The sequence below is a fragment of the Myotis daubentonii genome, chromosome 18 (assembly GCF_963259705.1).
Source record: "Myotis daubentonii chromosome 18, mMyoDau2.1, whole genome shotgun sequence".
NCBI lineage: Eukaryota > Metazoa > Chordata > Mammalia > Chiroptera > Vespertilionidae > Myotis > Myotis daubentonii.
This window is the reverse complement of record NC_081857.1, coordinates 30,192,647-30,210,986: the sequence shown is the minus strand read 5'-3', so window position 1 is coordinate 30,210,986 and position 18,340 is coordinate 30,192,647. Positions and strand designations below refer to the sequence as shown.

Here is an 18,340-nt window from a genome sequence, read left to right as displayed (position 1 = left end):
AGGTGGGCTTCGTGAGGACCCCGGAGTCATAGTCGGCCCAATCAACCAAGTAATAGTAAGTTTGGGGGCACTTGTGTTAATTAGGAGTAAAATGGGGCAATTAGAGACCAAAGAGCGCTCTCTGGATGCGCAGATGTTAAAGAACGTGCTGCAGGCAAGAGGGGCTCCTGTAACAACTTCACAGCTAAAGACTTTTTAAAATTTTGTGCAGGGAGTCTGCCCGTGGTTCCGAGGAAGGGACGGTAAATATGGGAGTTTGGCAGAAGGTCGGACAAAGGTTACGTGATTTTCATTCTGCAACTCCCACTCGGACACCAACTGATGCGTTTCCCCTTTGGCAGCTGGTCAAGGATTGTTTAGACATTACACCAGAAGGCCAGCGTCTCGTCTCGCAGAACAGCTGCGGCGCACACAATCTGTTTCTGAAGGGCTTGGCTCCTCTGATGCCTGCCTATTGGGTTAAGACAATATCTCCAACCAGACCTGAACAAGTTTTAACCATTCAAGGGAAAAAATTTAAAGGCATATTAGACACTGGAGCCAACGTTTCAGTCATCAGCCTGGAGGATTTTAAGACTTATCTTCCTCATAGCATACATAGGTAGCTATAGCTGATTTTATGGGAGAAATCAAGTATAGACTACTATTCTAGTAATAAGCTAATACAATTTTTTCAGCATGTTCAATGCCAACCTTTTAGAGTTATTTGTTTTACTCCTTTGGAGAATACAATGACTAATTTTACTAATAGCTCCGGTAAGACTGGAGTAGCTAGGATTTGCTGGAATAAGCATAGAAGCTAGAAAAAAATTTACTGCTAAGGGATATTCCAGCACCCAGCAAGCTGAGATAACAGCTTTAATTTTAGCATTACAACATTTCCCCCAATTCTTCACTCATGTTACTGGCATCCCCCCTATAATCCCTCTAGTCAGGGTATTGTAGAACATACCCACTCTACCCTAAAGGCTATGTTGTTAAAACAAAAAGGGGGGAGTAGAGGAATGACCCCTAGAGATAGGCTAAGTAGGGCACTATATTCTTTAAATTTTTTAAATCAGCAGCATGGGGAAATGGCTGCTGAAAAACACTTTGTTCCTCAAGAACATAAGCCTAATCCTAAGGTGATGTACCGGGATCAGGAGTCCCCCTTTTGGAAAGGCCCGGGGGAGTTGCTAACTTGGGGGAGAGGGTATGCTTGTGTTTAAGTTCCAGATGCAGCCCCCAACGACCAAGTTTGCGATCGGATCTCTGAGGAAGAGGATAGAAGCCATAAACCTTCAGGACACACTCCAGCAGAGGGGTCGTCAGCAGACCGAGATGGCTCCTCTTATCACCTGGGGCTCTTTGAAGAGGCTAGATGCGGAAGCTCAAAGCATTCACTCGGAACTCTTCCTGGAGGTTGATTTTGGCTTTGATCGCCTTGACGGGACTCTTGCCAGTGACTTCGGCTGAGGTTCACTGGGCTCATGTGATCTACCCACCAACCTTCACTCTGCAGACTTGGACTGATCCTGATCCTCCTTTGACTACTAACGACTCAGACTATACTCAAGGGACGTGGGTGAGGCCTAAGGGACATTTGGGGGCTCTCATTTTCAAGCATTGTTTAACCAGACCCTCACCTGGAATGTACCCACTGTTTCTCTGTATGTACCTTAATAGCTTTTATTGTGTCTACTATGGTAATTATCTCTTCTGCTATAGTGTCAGGGTTTGCTTTAGAAACCTCTATTCTTACAGCCCAACAGATGGATAGTAGGTTACACAACCTCACCTCCAACTGGGAAACACAGGTAGCCATTGATCAGCAGATTACGGCTAGACTAGAAGCTCTGGAGGCTTATGGCAGCCACTGGCCCTATTATCTTGAGGCATGGGAATTAGTCTAAGAATTTTCGCATACTTGCCTGTGTTCCTCCACCTTACGCATTATTGACGGGAATCATCCACATTCACCCAGAGAAAGAAGGGTATTCTGTTGGTTGTCAAGGATGCAACCTTACTAATTGTATTTCTGTCATTGACAGTAGTGTTGATGTTGTAGTGTTACATCAGCCTTCTTTTGTTATGCTACCTGTACAAGTTAATGGAACTTGGTATGAGCATTCAGGCCTTCAAGTCTTAAAGCGATTGCATGAGTTATTGGTAAGGCCCAAAAGATTTATAGGCATGCTAATAGCAAGATTAGTTGCTGTAATAACTTTATTTTTTTATTTTTTTTAAAATATATTTTATTGATTTTTTACAGAGGGGAAGGGAGAGAGATAAAGAGTTAGTTAGAAACATCGATGAGAGAGAAACATCGATCAGCCGCCTCCTGCACATCTCCTACTGGGGATGTGCCCGCAACCCAGGTACATGCCCTTGACCGGAATTGAACCTAGGACCTTTCAGTCCGCAGGCCGATGCTCTATCCACTGAGCCAAACCGGTTTCGGCTGTAATAACTTTAAAAGCTACTGCTACCACAGCAGCCATAGCTTTAACTCAGGAGATACAGACTGCTCATTATGTAGAGGATCTAGCACGAAGTATGAGCATAGCCTTAGCTCAGGAAAGGATAGATAGAAAGTTAGAGCAAAAGATAGATGTACTGGAACAAACTGTGCTGCTTTTGGGGGACCAGCTACAAAGCTGGGCTCCGGTGCCATGCGGAATTTGATAACATATGTGTTACCCCTCAGGCATATAATGCCTCATCGTGGAAATGGAATAGAGTCAAGGCCCATCTTACGGGCATATGGAAAGCCTCAAATGCTTCCTTGGACATTATAAAGCTGCACGAGGAGATACAGGCCATTATGAATGCAAAAGGGACCTGTGCTCCCGCCTGCAGAGGCAGCAGGGAAAATATTTGAGGAAATTAAAAATTGGTTCTCATCCACTCGTTGGACTTCTCTGCTGGGCTCAGGCATTATGCTCTCAATATGTATAACTGTTTTGCTTTGTCTTCTTCCAGTCTGCATCCGAGCCATTGGAGGAAGCCTCCAATCCTTGCACACCGCGTGCACAAACTGCGCCTAAAGCACAAAGAAGGGGGAGAGGTAAGAGGCCGTGGGGCTGCAGGCATAGCCTGACCCCACTCCGGGTCATGTAAAGGACATGAACTTGGCTTGCACCCCAGTTCTTGTGATTTAGGCAAACGGACATTCTGTCATAGCAACTGTCAAACATCGATGGAACTAGTAGACAAAGCTTGCCCAGTCTGTAACGATCTGCTACTTCCCCATGATAGGCCAAGCCCTAGCAGTGATCTATGAAGCATGGCCAGCCACAGCTTAGCTATAAAAGAGTGTGTGTAAAAAATAAAGTTGCTGGGGCCTTGTGCCAGTCCTCCTAACCCCGGTCCTTGTGTTTCTTCAATCCCACGCCACCTCTACCCTGCGGGAACTTGGGAGCGGGCCTCCACAATGCACTCAGACCTGTCGTCCAGCGCCTCTTACCAAAGGAAGAAAGCGAGTTACCTCAGTCGCTGCACTCACCAAGTGACCTTACAAACACTCTTAACCTCCTTCTGAGCATCGGTTTGCTCTTCTGTAATGTGATACTATCCCTCTCCTCACAGATCAAATGAGATAACACAAGCCAAGCACATGGTGAGCACTCAGTGTATGCTGTTAGATACAGCAGTAGAAGAAGCCATGACACACAGCAAGAGCCAGCATTCTTGCCGAGTGAGGCAGTCTGACATGTCGGCAACATGAAACCAGGATCCAACCTCACACATGCGCTGAAACACAAAGACAAGGATAGTCCACCTCTGGTCCCCCTGTCAATACTTGTTTGTCCTTTGAGCCCTCATGTTGTCATCTGCTAATGTCAGGTGTTAACAGTTTGAGAACAAAACAATCAAGAAAACCTTGAAAGTGAGAAAAGTCTATTCGTTGGTTTCATGCTTCCTCCCCGCTTGGAAATGATCATATGTTTCCCTCTATAGTAACTGGCAAAACACCTAGGTCCGGCTTCAAAAATAGTGGAGTTTGCTGACAACTCACTTGATCTAGTTCGATGCCTCTCCATACCCCATTTCATAGGCAAGGAAATCAATTCCCTACGCGGCGCAGATACACACGTGATCATCCCAGCTTACTTATGCAACCAACCCTTTATGACCTTTCACCTCCAGTCACCCCAGCTCTTTATTCACCAACCAGGTCTGGTTTGCATTTAGATTCTCAAAGGGACTTTCCTTCGGGAGGGGGGCAGGGCGGGGGGGCACTGATTTCTGGAAAGTTTGGGTTTACCATGCAGTCATAAGAATGAACAAGAATTCGTCTCTCAGAACAAGATCATCCCTAAGAGCAGTGATTTAAAATAAAATAAAAAATGACTTTCTGAACCTGCCCAGCTTTGGGCCAGATAAACATCTTCCAAGAAGGGAAGAGGGCGGCAGACAGGTAAGGGAGAAGAAACTAAAGTTTACTGAGTGTTTACTCTGTACAGACATTGTTCTAAGTGCTCTGTGTGCGGATACATCACCTAATTCAACCCTCCCAAAAACCCTATAATGTGGGCAATGTCTCTGATTAATAGATCAGGAAACAGAAGCTCAAGGAATGAAGTGTAGAGCCAGGATTTGAACTCAGTTTGGCCTGGCAACAGAGCACCACTCCTCAATCACCCTGACAGCTACTCCTTCACCCAAAGCTCCTTCTCTGGCCACTTGCCTGGTTCCTCCTCCTCTCCTTAACCCTGCCTGGCTTCTACCCTTTTCTCTCTTGATTGCTTCTCTCTGGATCCTTCCCCTCTCTCCCTCTGCCTCACAGCATCATCATCGCCTCAGTTTAAAGAACTCCTAAGATCCAAGGGTTTGAATCTGTACTCAGCCAGCCCCATCCTTCCAGCACCAAACTCTCACTGTTCCCCTAGTCGTCCAGGCCCCAATCCCCATCAGCTCCGCCTTGCTCTATGGAACCCCAGATGTGGCCAAGCAGCCCTGCCCGCCACAGGTCCTCCCCAAGTGCTGTTGAGTTTTCCTTGCAACATCATTTCGCCAAATAACCCCTTTCTCTCTGTGCCTGTAGTTACTGCCTCCTCCCAGCTGTCCTGACACAGCAACCTCCTCTGGACTGCAGCCTCTCCCCTCCTCACCCGTTCTGGTCATAGTTGTCCATGTTGTCGATCATTTGCTCAAAAACTTTCTGGGTCTCTCTACTGACTACCTCATCCATTAAACTCTTTAATGTTTCTGTGGAGGAAAAGGGCCACATGCTAATCTGACTAACGCAGGGAAGGCCTGCCTGGTGGCCTTGCAAACTCAAGGACCTAAAGTAACCACAAGGGATGGTCTGAAATGAAAACTTTTTAAATTAAAAAGCAGTTTATAGTGCGTAGTCATATCCTAGGCTGGTATGTTCCCTAGCAAAGAGCTGAGCCTATTATCTTTTTGCATCTATGATAACATACCTGTGGAATGTCAGGGTAACTTGTAGCTTCCCTTTTTCCAGATCACACAAGGCACAACCAATGCACCAGGGTGCCAGTGAGGAGACCACAAATCCCCTCATCTTTATTGTTATCATGTTAATTGTTGACGGTTAACTCTCCTGTACCCACCTATGTAAAAGAAGCATGTGTCTATCATTTTACTTTTTATCCAATCCTAGCCTGTCCATTGGTGATATTACAAAGAAGCTGGGAGAAATGTGGGATGTTGAAAAAAAAAAAAGAGTCATCAAGCCTGAAAAAAGCAGAAAAAGAAGGAAGACGTGGAAGGTGAAGAGGATGAGGGGCAGGAGTATTACCACGGAGACTATGACACCTTGGTTCTCGTCTTCTTAAAGGAAAGATTTCAATTGAGACAAAGTGTAGAAAAGCAAGAATTTATTGACCGCAGCAAAAACCCACTTAAGACAGTGAAACAGGAAAGTGCATAGAAGAAGCAACAGGAGAACCCAGGCTGGGCTGCTTTGGCTCACTGAGAAGTCAGAGAAAAGGTTCAGGGGTATAGCCTGAGACGAGCTGCCACTGCCCATTGCTCCCTTGGTTGTAGTCTCCTGGGGTCCTTTGAAGTTTAAGAGCTGTGCCTGTGGGGGAAGGAGAGGGGCAAGGGAATGACAGGGCATGCTCCTGGGGGGAGGGGGGAGAGCCCGCCAGGAACTTTGGTTTCAGGGTTTTTAAAGGCTTAGCATTTAGGGGAGGTCTTAGGGGAGGATCAATAGAATATCATCAGCTTTATGAGAATGTACCAAAATGAGATTTATTCTCTTAACTTCATAGGTGTGGTTGGCAAATGGCACTAATTGGATTTCTTTTATCTGTCTTCTTGAGTAGGGTGATTTAAGCTATTTACCCTCTGGTTTGGGAGGAGAAATGCAAACCACTTACTCTTACCTGTCCTTGGTTTAGGGAAGATAAGATTTACAATGTGGCTGTAAACTGCTGTTTAACCATCTGTCTTAGTTTCCCTATTTCTGCCTGTCCCGAATTTTTCTAACTTTTGGCTGTCCTATAACAGGAGGCAGATGAAGATGAAGAAGAAGATGATGATGGGTTGGTTCTAGGAAACTTTTTTTCTTATCTATAAAGCATTTACCTACCCTGTACACACTCATTCCTTTTAAAGAAAAAAAACTGAAATTAAAGGCTGTGTAAGAATTGTCTTTAGTTTTGTTTTTGTTTTTACTAGAGGCCTGGTGCACAAATTTGTGCATGAGTGGGGTCCAGCCAGCCTGCCCTGATCAGGGCGATTGGGAGCTGGGCGGCTGGAGGGAGGGGCTGCTGGTGGTTGACTGGCCCCAACGCTGGTCGAACTCCCGGTTGAACTCCCGGTCTAGGGGACAATTTGCATATTAACTATTTATTATATAGGATATTTTTTTAAAAGATTTGTTTTTAAATAACTATACAGTGTCTTTTTCTGTGTGTATAATTAACACACTACCAAATGTCTTTTTTTAATGCTTTTTGTTTTATAATCCTCACTGATGATATGTGTCTTTATTTATTTTAGAGAGAGAGACGAAGGGAGAGAGAAAAACATTGATCAGCTGCCTCTAACGGGGAATCGAACCTAGACCTAGGTATGAGCCCTGACTGGGATTTGAACCCAGGACCCTTCGATGCACAGGACAAAGCTCCAACCAACTGAGCCACGTTGGCAGGGCCCAGTGTGTGTCCGGATAGGCCTGTGCTAGTGGTACTTTCAATGGCCACTAACCTTGGCCGGCACAGTATGGGGGTTGTACATTGGCATGGAAATTTAAAGCAGGCTCTTGGTGTGCAGCACAAATTAGTTACATGTGAGGATGGTGATTTTTCATCTTCAGTTGTCTCTGATGCAGCTTTTATTAAACAATTGTTGTTCTCTTAACTGAATACCACTCTCTAATTGCAAAAAAAAAAAAGTTGCAGCCATTTTGTTGACATTCTAAGAAGTACTGTTAAGTAATACAATTTTTATTAGTAAAAAAGAAAAAACTGTTCAGTAGTATAAATCTACACAAAAGAAGATATAAAAAAATAAAAGTAAAACAGACCCAGATGGTCTTTTTGGGAAAGTTTACCAAATCAAGAGGGGTCGGGAGGGCATGCAGGGCATTTTATACGTATTTCCAGAAATTAAAAAAGGAGGAAATACTGCCCAGTTTATGGTTTGTGGCAGGTGTAAAATATGTTTGTAGTAAAGGCTGCTGCTAGTGGTCTCCTTACCGTTTCTCCCCTTATCTCTCATAACAAAAAGGACTCTGTATACTTTCAAAACAAACTTACTTTTAAGTTCAAATAAAGGCCATGCTCCCCACCTTTTCTTGCAAGTAGGTGTAGCCACATGATTAAGCTCTGACCAAAATAAGCAGAACAATGAGGTAAGTGACTTGTAATTCTGCCCTTAATGGCAGAGAACAGGCCACTTCTTCACCTTGCTGCTTGGAAAATGGATGAAACGTTTGGACTATACAAACTGGGGGTGGCTGAGCAGAACCACCTACCAAACCAGGCCTAAGCCACCTACTTCCAGATAGTATATGACCAAGAAATAAACCCCTTCATTCAAACCACTGCTCTAGTTGGTATGTGTTACACACAGCCAAATCTGTGTACTAAATAGATCACCTCAGATCCTGTTAACCTCAAAACAGAAGGCCAAAGGGAGAGGCAACAAGCATTTATCTGAGATCCAAAAGAAGAGCTGTTCAAGAATCATTGATTCGGGCAGACACTCAAATGGTGTTTAGTTTAGAAGGTGATGACAAGGGTATTTATGAGAACGGGGAATGAATGGATCCTCTGCAGCAGAAGGATTGTGCTGGGCTGCATATCTGGCGCTCTGGCCAGACAGGTCATGCTGTGCTGTCTGTTCCTAAAACACATAGATAGGAAGGTACTGACATATGGCCAGGCCTTGAGATATGGTCTCATGGCCCCTTCCCAGCATGCAGGCCTTCTTTCTCAGGAGGCCCGGAAGTCTCATTCCAAATTTGGGAGACAAAAGACTGGAAAGTATAAATAAAGAGAGTTTCCTCCATATTGGGGGCCCAGAATTTGAAAGACACATTTTTCTCTGGGCCTCCAGAAAATTTAATAAAATGTAACTCTTGCTGTCTGTACTGCAGTTCAGCCTCTGCTTTGGCAGGGTGCTGTAACTGTAGTCTGCTGGCCAGCTTAATAAAGGCTCTTAAATTTAAATTTGGAGTTGGTGGTCTATCTCGCTGCGTCAACCCATAACAGCATCACAGCCACCATGCTGTGGTTGCCTCTGGGCATGTGAAGGGCGCTCTTGGCCCTTCATCGGTATTGGGGCTAAGGCACAGACAAGCGCCTCTGGCCTTGGGGCAGTCCACACAGAGTTCATAAGAGATGGGATCGGGTCACCGTCAGGGTGCCCTGGGCTAAGTCCAGTCACGTCACCTCTGACAGCTTCACCTGTAAAAGGTGGGTCGTGATTCTTGTTTCACGGGGCTGTCCGCAGGACCAAAGGAGACTTGAATGAGAACGTGTTTGTAAAACTTTTAACATCGGACAAGCAGAAAGGATTCTTCAGGTTTCAAAAGGAAATTACTAAAAATCTAAATGGAAAGAAAAACCAAAATGCACAGGAAGGTCAAAAGCTGACACTGGTAGTTTTGGTTTTCTTACCCTAATGTGACAAAATAAGCCAGGTTCTCACCCTAGAGAATGGCAAGCCTGACTACAGAGGGGTTTGGCAGGCGCAATGTATTGGGCACCCACCACCTCACAGCCAAGTGGTTTAAATACTAGGCCAGGCCAGGGAAAGACCCAGGCAGAGGGGCCCTGCTCAATAGTACTGTGGGACTTGCTTCTGACCCTCCCGCCCCGCCTCTGCTCAGTCCTAGCTCAGGCAGTCTAGTCCCTGAACTTGTGGGTAAGAGAGGAAGGCTTGCCCTTCCCTGGCCCTACCACTCCCCAGGGAGGCCTCAGCTGAGTGCCTGCTTCTGCAGTGACAGCTTTGGTCCCTCTGGGGCCTATCTGGCTCCGTGCCTGAAGCCAAAGCGCTGACTGCGGTTTAGATTCTCTGACCTCCACTAAAATTCAGTGTCCTCCCCAGCACTGTAGGTTGGAGCTTAAATCTTCTAGAAACAGGCCTCTAGCTGGGGTCACACGCTTTCTCATTTCCTGCCAGCTGTTCTCAAGTCTTGGACGGATGGAAGTGCTGAACTCCAGGCATGTACCAGAGCACTGAAGGGAGCATAGCCCCTTCTCTCAAGGGGGTAGGAGCTGGGTCCTGAGGAACAGGGCTGGGGTTGGCCCACCCGACACCCCAACACCACCACCACCCTCTTCTAAGACATTCAATGTGGAGGATTGGAACGTGAGGAGCCGGTCAGCGGAAAGGAGGCAGGAAGTGCCTCTGGTATTTCCCGTGCATCCCTCACACCTTGGCTTTGAGAAGCTGCCTGCTCCACCACACCAAGGCCTGGGCCCCTGACTATCCTCTGTCCTATTCTCCAAGACTCCTTTCTCCCCCCTATTTGATCTGCTCACCTCAGGCTTCCATTCTAGTTCAGCTCATCCTGCCTCCAAAGCTTTCCCAGGTAGCCCCCCCCACACACCCCCCAACACCCCTATTGCTCTCTAAAGCAATAGTCTGTCTTCATGGGGTTTGCTCTGAGCTCCCTGAAGGAATTAGGGGGTTAGGGGTGGTGGTATGCACTGACTCACATATATTTTAAGTGGACAGCTAAGATTTTTTGTCACAAGTTTAAATCTTTGCAGAGTGTATAAATTTTGGAATGCTTTAAATATTATGACTTTTTAAATAAAACTTTGAGTCTTTTAAATTCATGCTTGATGAAATCTAAACATCACAATGGTGTAATGCTCTCCATTATCCATTTAAATATATTCATATTTTCCCAGCCTGCCAGATTGGCTCAGTAATTGAGAGCCGACCTATGAACCAGGGTTTGATTCCCGGTCAGGGCACATGCCCAGGTTATGGGCTCTATCCCCAGTGTGGGGCATGCAGGAGGCAGCCAATCAATGATGTATTCTCATCATTGATCTCTCTCTCTCTCTCTCTCTCTCTCTCTCTCTCTCTCTCTCTCCCCCTTCATCTCTGAAATCAATAAAAAAATATATTTTTAAAATAAATAAATAATCTGTTGATGAGCATTCAGATACTCAGTGCAACTAAGGGCCATGGGTCCTCTCTCACAGAATTGCAATAAGGACTACATGGGACATACTGTCTGAGTCTGGCTAGGAGGACCCAGTTGGTGACATCTGGCCTTTGGACCTTTATGGAGCTGGAAGGAACTGCTGGTCCCAGGTTGACAGCTGAAGTGTGGTAGCAATCATCTCAGGTAGAAACTATAGTTTAACTTTAACCCTGCTGTTTGGCTTCTGTAGTTATTTGCTGTGTTTAACAATAGAAAAGTTATTTTGATTTTCTGAATTATATAAATCACCCCATTCAATTGAATACCCTATTGATTGTACTGTGACTATCCCATTGGTTGTGGTCTTACTGGTCTTAGAAAGCACATTTTCCTTACCTGGGAAGAACAGCACAATTATCCTGAGGTCAGAGGGCTCTAGTTAACGTGTTTCTGTCAATTCAGTGATCTGGAGACCCAAAACTATAATTTACATAACATGCTGCTTCTGCTTCTGTAAACTGCTTTTTTGCAAATCAGGTTCCTCATTCCAAACCCTGGGATGTAATCAATACCTTTGTGATCTTTGCCTATATAAGTCTGGTGTTGCGGCCATCTATCACTATGAGATTTGGGGAATGACCCCTCATAGTCCCGGACTGCAATAAATGTGACTCTTTAATTCGACTTCTTGAGGCGTCCTTCTGTGATTCACGGGATACATTACAACATAGCACCCACTGGGATCTAGGACTTCTACTTCTTTCTAAGGTTCCAACGAGTGGAAAGGTGTGTGGTGGTGTGTGTGTGTGTGTGTGTGTGTGTGTGTGTGTGTGTGTTTTGTTTTTTGTTGTGCTTTGTTTTGGGGTTTTTTTTTTTTCTGTTTTTGTTTTTTTGTTAATCCTTGCCCAAGGATATTTTTTCCATTGGTTTTCAGAGAGTGGAAAAGAGAGGGGAGAGGAAGAAAGGAGGGAGGAGGGAAAGAGAGGAAAGGAGGGGGTGAAAGAAAGGAGGGAGGATGGAGAGAGAGAGAGAGAGAGAGAGAGAGAGAGACATATCAATTGTTTGCCTCCTGCACACGCCCTGACCAAAGCCAGGGATGGCACCTGCAACCCAGGTATGTGCCTTTGACCAGGAATCACTAGCCAGGATGTGGAAAGGTTTGTTTTTGTTTTTGTGTTTTTATAAATATATATATTTTTAATATATTTTATTGATTTTTTACAGAGAGGAAGGGAGAGGGATAGAGAGTTAGAAACATCAATGAGATAGAAACATCGATCAGCTGCCTCCTGCACACTCCCTACTGGGGATGTGCCCGCAACCAAGGTACATGCCTTTGACCGGAATCGAACCTGGGACCCTTGAGCCCACAGACTGACGCTCTATCCACTGAGCCAAACCGGTTAGGGCTGGAAAGGTTTTAATGAGAATCACAAAGGGACTGGGTGAGGGGGAAACATTTTTCAAATCCAGCCTTTATTGCCATGCTTCAGGGGCTGAGGAGGAGGGAGAAGGCTCAACCCTGCTTATCTCTTTCCAGACCCAGAGGCAGCTAGCTGGAGGGCAGTCCCTGAAAGTCTTTCCCCAGCCCAGGGCCTGAGGGAAAGGGGAGATGTCTCTGGTGCTTATGCCAGGAGTGGGAAGACCTGGAGCAGCGAGCTGACCTCCAGAGGTCAAGAGAGACTCAGAATTAGGCAGGAACATCAGATGTTGGCAGGGCAGATGGACTGAGGAAACTCTCGGGTTACCCAAACAGCACTGAGGGCCTGGATGCCCCGCGTCTGCTGGCTCTAGGGACTGAGACCCTGAGGTAGGCACCCCCAAACTGAGATATGCTCACAAAGAGGCCCTGACATCACCCCCTCCCCCTGTTCAGCATGATCAACAGAAGGTCTGGAGGGAGAAGTGAGGGCAGGGCCTGGGTGGGCAGGAGGCTGGGAAGAGCACGAGGGGCCGGGCATTGGGGCAGTGCCATGAGGGGACGGTGGGGGGTCTTTAGCTGCTGCTCTGCTGCTCCTGCTCGCGGATGTGGTTGGCGATGGGTCCGGTGATGGCTCCTATAAAGCTCCAGTACTCCTCAAAGTCGATGCATCCATCCTGGTTTTTGTCCAACTCCTGGATGACTTTGTCAGCAGCCTCTCGGCTCCTCGTATCCTGGGGAGGAACCTGGGTCAGCCATGCTGAGAGTGGCAGTCACACAGAGCCCCCTAGGCAGAGGCCCCGGATCTGGCTCAAGCCGGGTACCCAAGAGGACAGAGGCCTGGGCAGGGTCAAGACCCTGGTTTGTGGGGTAACTCTGAAAGAACAGGGGCTGCACTGGGGAGAGACAGGGCCCTTGCGTGGGGGCCTTACCGTCAGCCTGTGGTCGAGCTCATGCTGAAGCATGTTTCGGAAGCTGCTCTTGCTGATCTTGTTCTTGACTAGGATGTTATTAGACATGTATTTGTAGAAGTTTTCCACCAGAACTACAACCGCCTTCTCCTGCTTTGTGTAGTGGTCCGCCATCACTGCCTCACTCCTCGAGGGGCCTGGGCACCATGAGAATCACAGATGAGAAGAGCCCCTACCAAGATTGGCTGAGACCCCAGCCCCAGGCAACAAAGCAGAGGCAAGGACCTAGGGCCTAGGCCCTCCGCAATCCATCCGGCCAGGGGCCAGGAAAGGGAGTCCAGACTCTCAGGCCATGGCCGCTGCTGGGAAAGGACAATGTCCGGATTCATTGAGTCAGACATTCTGCAGACTCCCAGCCACACCCCGCTAGCCTAGCCTCCCTCAGACCCACCCCAAAATATGCAACAGGCCCCAAGGACCCTTCACCCGATTACCTAAAGAGGAGCCAGGCCGGGTCTGCCCCAGCTGGAGACAGAGCTGCCCCCAGCCAGCCAGCCAGCCAGAGGCCACACAGTCACCTCCTCACCCGGGACAAAAGACACTCACATTCCCAGTGTATACAGCTCTCTGAATAACAGGATATGAAGGGACAGGTGAATCTAGTCTGAGTCGCCGCCCATGCCCAGTGCCCCCCCAAGTGAACCCGGGCAATGAGCTTCCACTCACACCCCCAAGCCCAGGAAGGAGCTGCAGCCACCCTGCCCATCAGATCCTGGTGAGGGAAGGGCCTGGGCACCCACAGTTCAAGTCCCTGCCCCTCCCACCTGCTCTCGAAGGCCGTCTTCCTCTGTGCCCACTGCCCTGCCCTCACTGCCTACTTAAAGCCTACTGGAACTGCCCCTCCCACGGGAAGCCTGCCCTGCCCCCTGCCCTCCATACCCTCCTCCCCTGGCTCCCATAGACTCTCAGTTGGCATTGGCAGGGGCTCACTAACTGGTACGGCTGCAGCCTTTTCCTGGGTCTTATAATCTCCCCAGACACCAGACATTCCTGGAAGCAAGGAGTGTGTTTCTAACACACAGCCATTGTGTATTCTGAACCACACAGAAGGACGAGGCTTTGGAGCCATTTTTTAAAAATCCTGGATAGACAACCTCACTGCTTTATTATATATAGAGAGAGAGAGAGGAAGGGCAAGGGAGAGAGAGAAACATTGATGTGAGAGCCAGACATCTATCCGCTGCCTCACATCTTACCCTCCACCCCTCCCGCCCCCCCAAGGAGGCATCAAGCCTGAAAGACCGGGCGTGTGCCCTGACCCGAAATCGAACCAGCAACCTTTCCGTGCATGGGACTACACCCAACCAACTGAGCCACACCAGCCAGGGCTTAAAGCTTTTTTAATTTCTGCATCTCTTCTAACCTGTATTGCTCAGCCCAGTGCTTTATTCAAGGAAGATGTTCCATAAATGCCCTGCTTCCTTCCAGCCCTGAAACCAGGTGTACAAAGGCCCCTGACCACTCTTCTAATGTCTGTTGGTTTTTGTTGTTTGCAAAGGTTGTTTTTTTTTTTAAATATATTTCTTTATTGGTTTCAGAGAGGAAGGGAGAAGGAGAGAGAGATAGAAACATCAATGATGAGAGAGAATCATTGATCAGCTGCCTCCTGCACGCACCCCACTGGAGATTGAGCCCTCACCCCAGACATGTGCCTTTGGCCAGAATCGAACTCTATCCACTGAGCCAAGCCGGCCAGGGCCTGCCAAGGTTTTTGGGGAGGTAGAATGAGACTGGACCAGGATGCAGGAAGGAAGGAAAGTTGAGAGAGAGAGGTCAGGCTGGGGCATCTCTGACCAGGAATCCTTCCCTTATCTGCCCTGGTCTGTTAACTATCTTCCTGAGTAGGGTCATTTAAGCTATTTACCCTCTGGTTTGGGAGGAGAAATGCAAACCACTTACTCTTACGTGTCCTTGGTTTAGGGAAGATAAGATTTACAATGTGGCTGTAAAGTGCTGTTTAACCATCTGTCTTAGTTTCCCTATTCTGCGTGTCCAGAATTTTTCTAACTTTTTTTTTATTTATTCCCTACATTTCTCTCTTTTTTTAAATATATTTTATTGATTTTTTACAGAGAGGAAGGCAGAGAGATAGAGAGTTAGAAACATTGATGAGAGAGAAACATCTATCAGCTGCCTCCTGCACATCTCCTCCTGGGGATGTGCCCGCAACCCAGGTACATGCCCTTGACTGGAATCGAACCTGGGACCTTTCAGTCCGCAAGCCAACATTCTATCCACTGAGCCAAACTGGTTTCGGCAATTTTTCTAACTTTTGACTGTCCTATAACAGGAGGCAGATGAAGATGAAGAAGATGATGATAAGTTGGTTCTAGGAAACTTTTTTTCTTGTCTATAAAGCATTTACCTACCCTGTACACAACTCATTCCTTTTAAAGAAAAAAAACTTTAAATTAAAGGCTGTGTAAGAATTGTCTTTAGTTTTGTTTTTGTTCTTACTAGAGGCCTGGTGCACAAATTTGTGCATGAATGGGGTCCAGCCAGCCCGCCCTGATCAGGGCGATTGGGAGCTGGGTGGCTGGAGGGAGGGGCTGCTGGTGGTTGGCTGGCCCTGACCCTGGTCGAACTCCCGGTTGAACTCCCGGTCTAGGGGACAATTTGCATATTAACTATTTATTATATAGGATATTTTTTTTAAAGATTTGTTTTTAAATAATTATACAGTGTCTTTTTCTGTGTGTATAATTAACACACTACCAAATGTCTTTTTTTAATGCTTTTTGTTTTATAATCCTACTGATGATATGTGTCTTTATTTATTTTAGAGAGAGACGAAGGGAGAGAGAAAAACATTGATCAGCTGCCTCTAACGGGGAATCGAACCTAGACCTAGGTATGAGCCCTGACTGGGATTTGAACCCAGGACCCTTCGATGCACAGGACAAAGCTCCAACCAACTGAGCCACGTTGGCAGGGCCCAGTGTATGTCTGGATAGGCCTGTGCTGGTGGTACTTTCAATGGCCACTAACCTTGCCCGGTACAGTATGGGGGTTGTACATTGCATGGAAGTTTAAAACAGGCTCTTGGTGCACAGCACAAATTAGTTACATGTGGGGATGGTGATGCTTTCATCTTCAGTTGTCTCTGATGCAGCTTTTATTAAACAATTGTTGTTCTCTTAACTGAATACCACTCTCTAATTGCAAAAAAAAAAAAGTTGCAGCCATTTTGTTGACATTCTAAGAAGTACTGCTAAGTAATACAATTTTCATTAGTAAAAAAGAAAAACTGTTCAGTAGTATAAATCTACACAAAAGAAGATATAAAAAAATAAAAGTAAAACAGACCCAGATGGTCTTTTTGGGAAAGGTTACCAAATCAAGAGGGGTCGGGAGGGCATGCAGGGCATTTTATACGTATTTCCAGAAATTAAAAAAGGAGGAAATACTGCCCAGTTTATGGTTTGTGGCAGGTGTAAAATATCATTTGTAGTAAAGGCTGCTGCTAGTGGTCTCCTTACCGTTTCTCCCCTTATCTCTCATAGCAAAAAGAACTCTGTATACTTTCAAAACAAACTTACTTTTAAATTCAAATAAAAGCCATGCTCCCCAGCTTTTCTTGCAAGTAGGTATAGCCACATGCTTAAGCTCTGACCAAAATAAGCAGAACAATGAGGTAAGTGACTTGTAATTCTGCCCTTAATGGCAGAGAACAGGCCACTTCTTCACCTTGCTGCTTGGAAAATGGATGAAACGTTTGGACTATACAAACTGGGGGTGGCTGAGCAGAACCACCTACCAAACCAGGCCTAAGCCACCTACTTCCAGATAGTATATGACCAAGAAATAAACCCCTTCATTCAAACCACTGCTCTAGTTGGTATGTGTTACACACAGCCAAATCTGTGTACTAAATAGATCACCTCAGATCCTGTTAACCTCAAAACAGAAGGCCAAAGGGAGCGGCAACAAGCATTTATCTGAGATCCAAAAGAAGAGCTGTTCAAGAATCATTGATTCGGGCAGACACTCAAATGGTGTTTAGTTTAGAAGGTGATGACAAGGGTATTTATGAGAACGGGGAATGAATGGATCCTCTGCAGCAGAAGCATCACAGCCACCATGCTGCGGTTGCCTCTGGGCATGTGAAGGGCGCTCTTGGCCCTTCATCGGTATTGGGGCTAAGGCACAGACAAGCGCCTCTGGCCTTGGGGCAGTCCACACAGAGTTCATAAGAGACGTGATCGGGTCACCGTCAGGGTGTCCTGGGCTAAGTCCAGTCACGTCACCTCTGACAGCTTCACCTGTAAAAGGTGGGTCGTGATTCTTGTTCCACGGGGCTGTCCGCAGGACCAAAGGAGACTTGAATGAGAACGTGTTTGTAAAACTTTTAACATCGGACAAGCAGGAAGGATTGTTCAGGTTTCAAAAGGAAATTACTAAAAATCTAAATGGAAAGAAAAACCAAAATGCACAGGAAGGTCAAAAGCTGACACTGGTAGTTTTGGTTTTCTTACCCTAATGTGACAAAATAAGCCAGGTTCTCACCCTAGAGAATGGCAAGCCTGACTACAGAGGGGTTTGGCAGGCGCAATGTATTGGGCACCCACCACCTCACAGCCAAGTGGTTTAAATACTAGGCCAGGCCAGGGAAAGACCCAGGCAGAGGGGCCCTGCTCAATAGTACTGTGGGACTTGCTTCTGACCCTCCCGCCCCGCCTCTGCTCAGTCCTAGCTCAGGCAGTCTAGTCCCTGAACTTGTGGGTAAGAGAGGAAGGCTTGCCCTTCCCTGGCCCTACCACTCCCCAGGGAGGCCTCAGCTGAGTGCCTGCTTCTGCAGTGACAGCTTTGGTCCCTCTGGGGCCTATCTGGCTCCGTGCCTGAAGCCAAAGCGCTGACTGCGGTTTAGATTCTCTGACCTCCACTAAAATTCAGTGTCCTCCCCAGCACTGTAGGTTGGAGCTTAAATCTTCTAGAAACAGGCCTCTAGCTGGGGTCACACGCTTTCTCATTTCCTGCCAGCTGTTCTCAAGTCTTGGATGGATGGAAGTGCTGAACTCCAGGCATGTACCAGAGCACTGAAGGGAGCATAGCCCCTTCTCTCAAGGGGGTAGGAGCTGGGTCCTGAGGGACAGGGCTGGGGTTGGCCCACCCGACACCCCAACACCACCACCACCCTCTTCTAAGACATTCAATGTGGAGGATTGGAACGTGAGGAGCCGGTCAGCGGAAAGGAGGCAGGAAGTGCCTCTGGTATTTCCCGTGCATCCCTCACACCTTGGCTTTGAGAAGCTGCCTGCTCCACCACACCAAGGCCTGGGCCCCTGACTATCCTCTGTCCTATTCTCCAAGACTCCTTTCTCCCCCCTATTTGATCTGCTCACCTCAGGCTTCCATTCTAGTTCAGCTCATCCTGCCTCCAAAGCTTTC

General features: G+C 47.0%; 1 protein-coding gene and 1 long non-coding RNA gene across 5 annotated transcripts; one reads left to right on the top strand and one right to left on the bottom strand.

Moving 5' to 3' along the window:
• The first annotated feature begins 11,612 nt into the window (after positions 1–11,612).
• On the top strand, positions 11,613–12,476 carry LOC132220460 (uncharacterized). Its single transcript, XR_009449790.1, has 2 exons — positions 11,613–11,718; positions 11,979–12,476. It is a non-coding gene; the product is annotated as an uncharacterized LOC132220460 (long non-coding RNA).
• Positions 12,008–13,804, bottom strand: LOC132220454 (protein S100-A16-like). 4 transcript variants are annotated; one of them, XM_059673563.1, is made up of 4 exons: positions 13,619–13,801; positions 13,387–13,519; positions 12,914–13,089; positions 12,008–12,715 (listed from the first exon to the last, which is right to left on the bottom strand). In XM_059673563.1, the coding sequence occupies exons 3-4, from the start codon at positions 13,064–13,066 to the stop codon at positions 12,557–12,559; spliced, it is 312 nt and encodes a 103-aa protein (XP_059529546.1). In that variant the 5' UTR covers positions 13,067–13,089; positions 13,387–13,519; positions 13,619–13,801; the 3' UTR covers positions 12,008–12,556. The 4 variants fall into 4 exon arrangements, with proteins under 4 accessions (XP_059529546.1, XP_059529545.1, XP_059529544.1 ...); XM_059673562.1 differs by having other exon boundaries at positions 13,717–13,799; XM_059673561.1 differs by lacking the exon at positions 13,387–13,519 and having other exon boundaries at positions 13,619–13,804.
• Between the last annotated feature and the right edge of the window lie 4,536 nt (positions 13,805–18,340).

Excerpts from the sequence above, each read along its gene's own strand:
- LOC132220454 (XM_059673561.1), bottom strand. The coding sequence starts at position 13,658 with ATGGGCAGGGTGGCTGCAGCTCCTTCCTGGGCTTGGGGGT. Across the intron at positions 13,090-13,618 it reads TCCTTCCTGGGCTTGGGGGT|GCCCCTCGAGGAGTGAGGCA; the intron begins GTGAGTGGAAGC and ends CATGGTGCCCAG. Across the intron at positions 12,716-12,913 it reads AGCTCGACCACAGGCTGACG|GATACGAGGAGCCGAGAGGC; the intron begins GTAAGGCCCCCA and ends GTTCCTCCCCAG.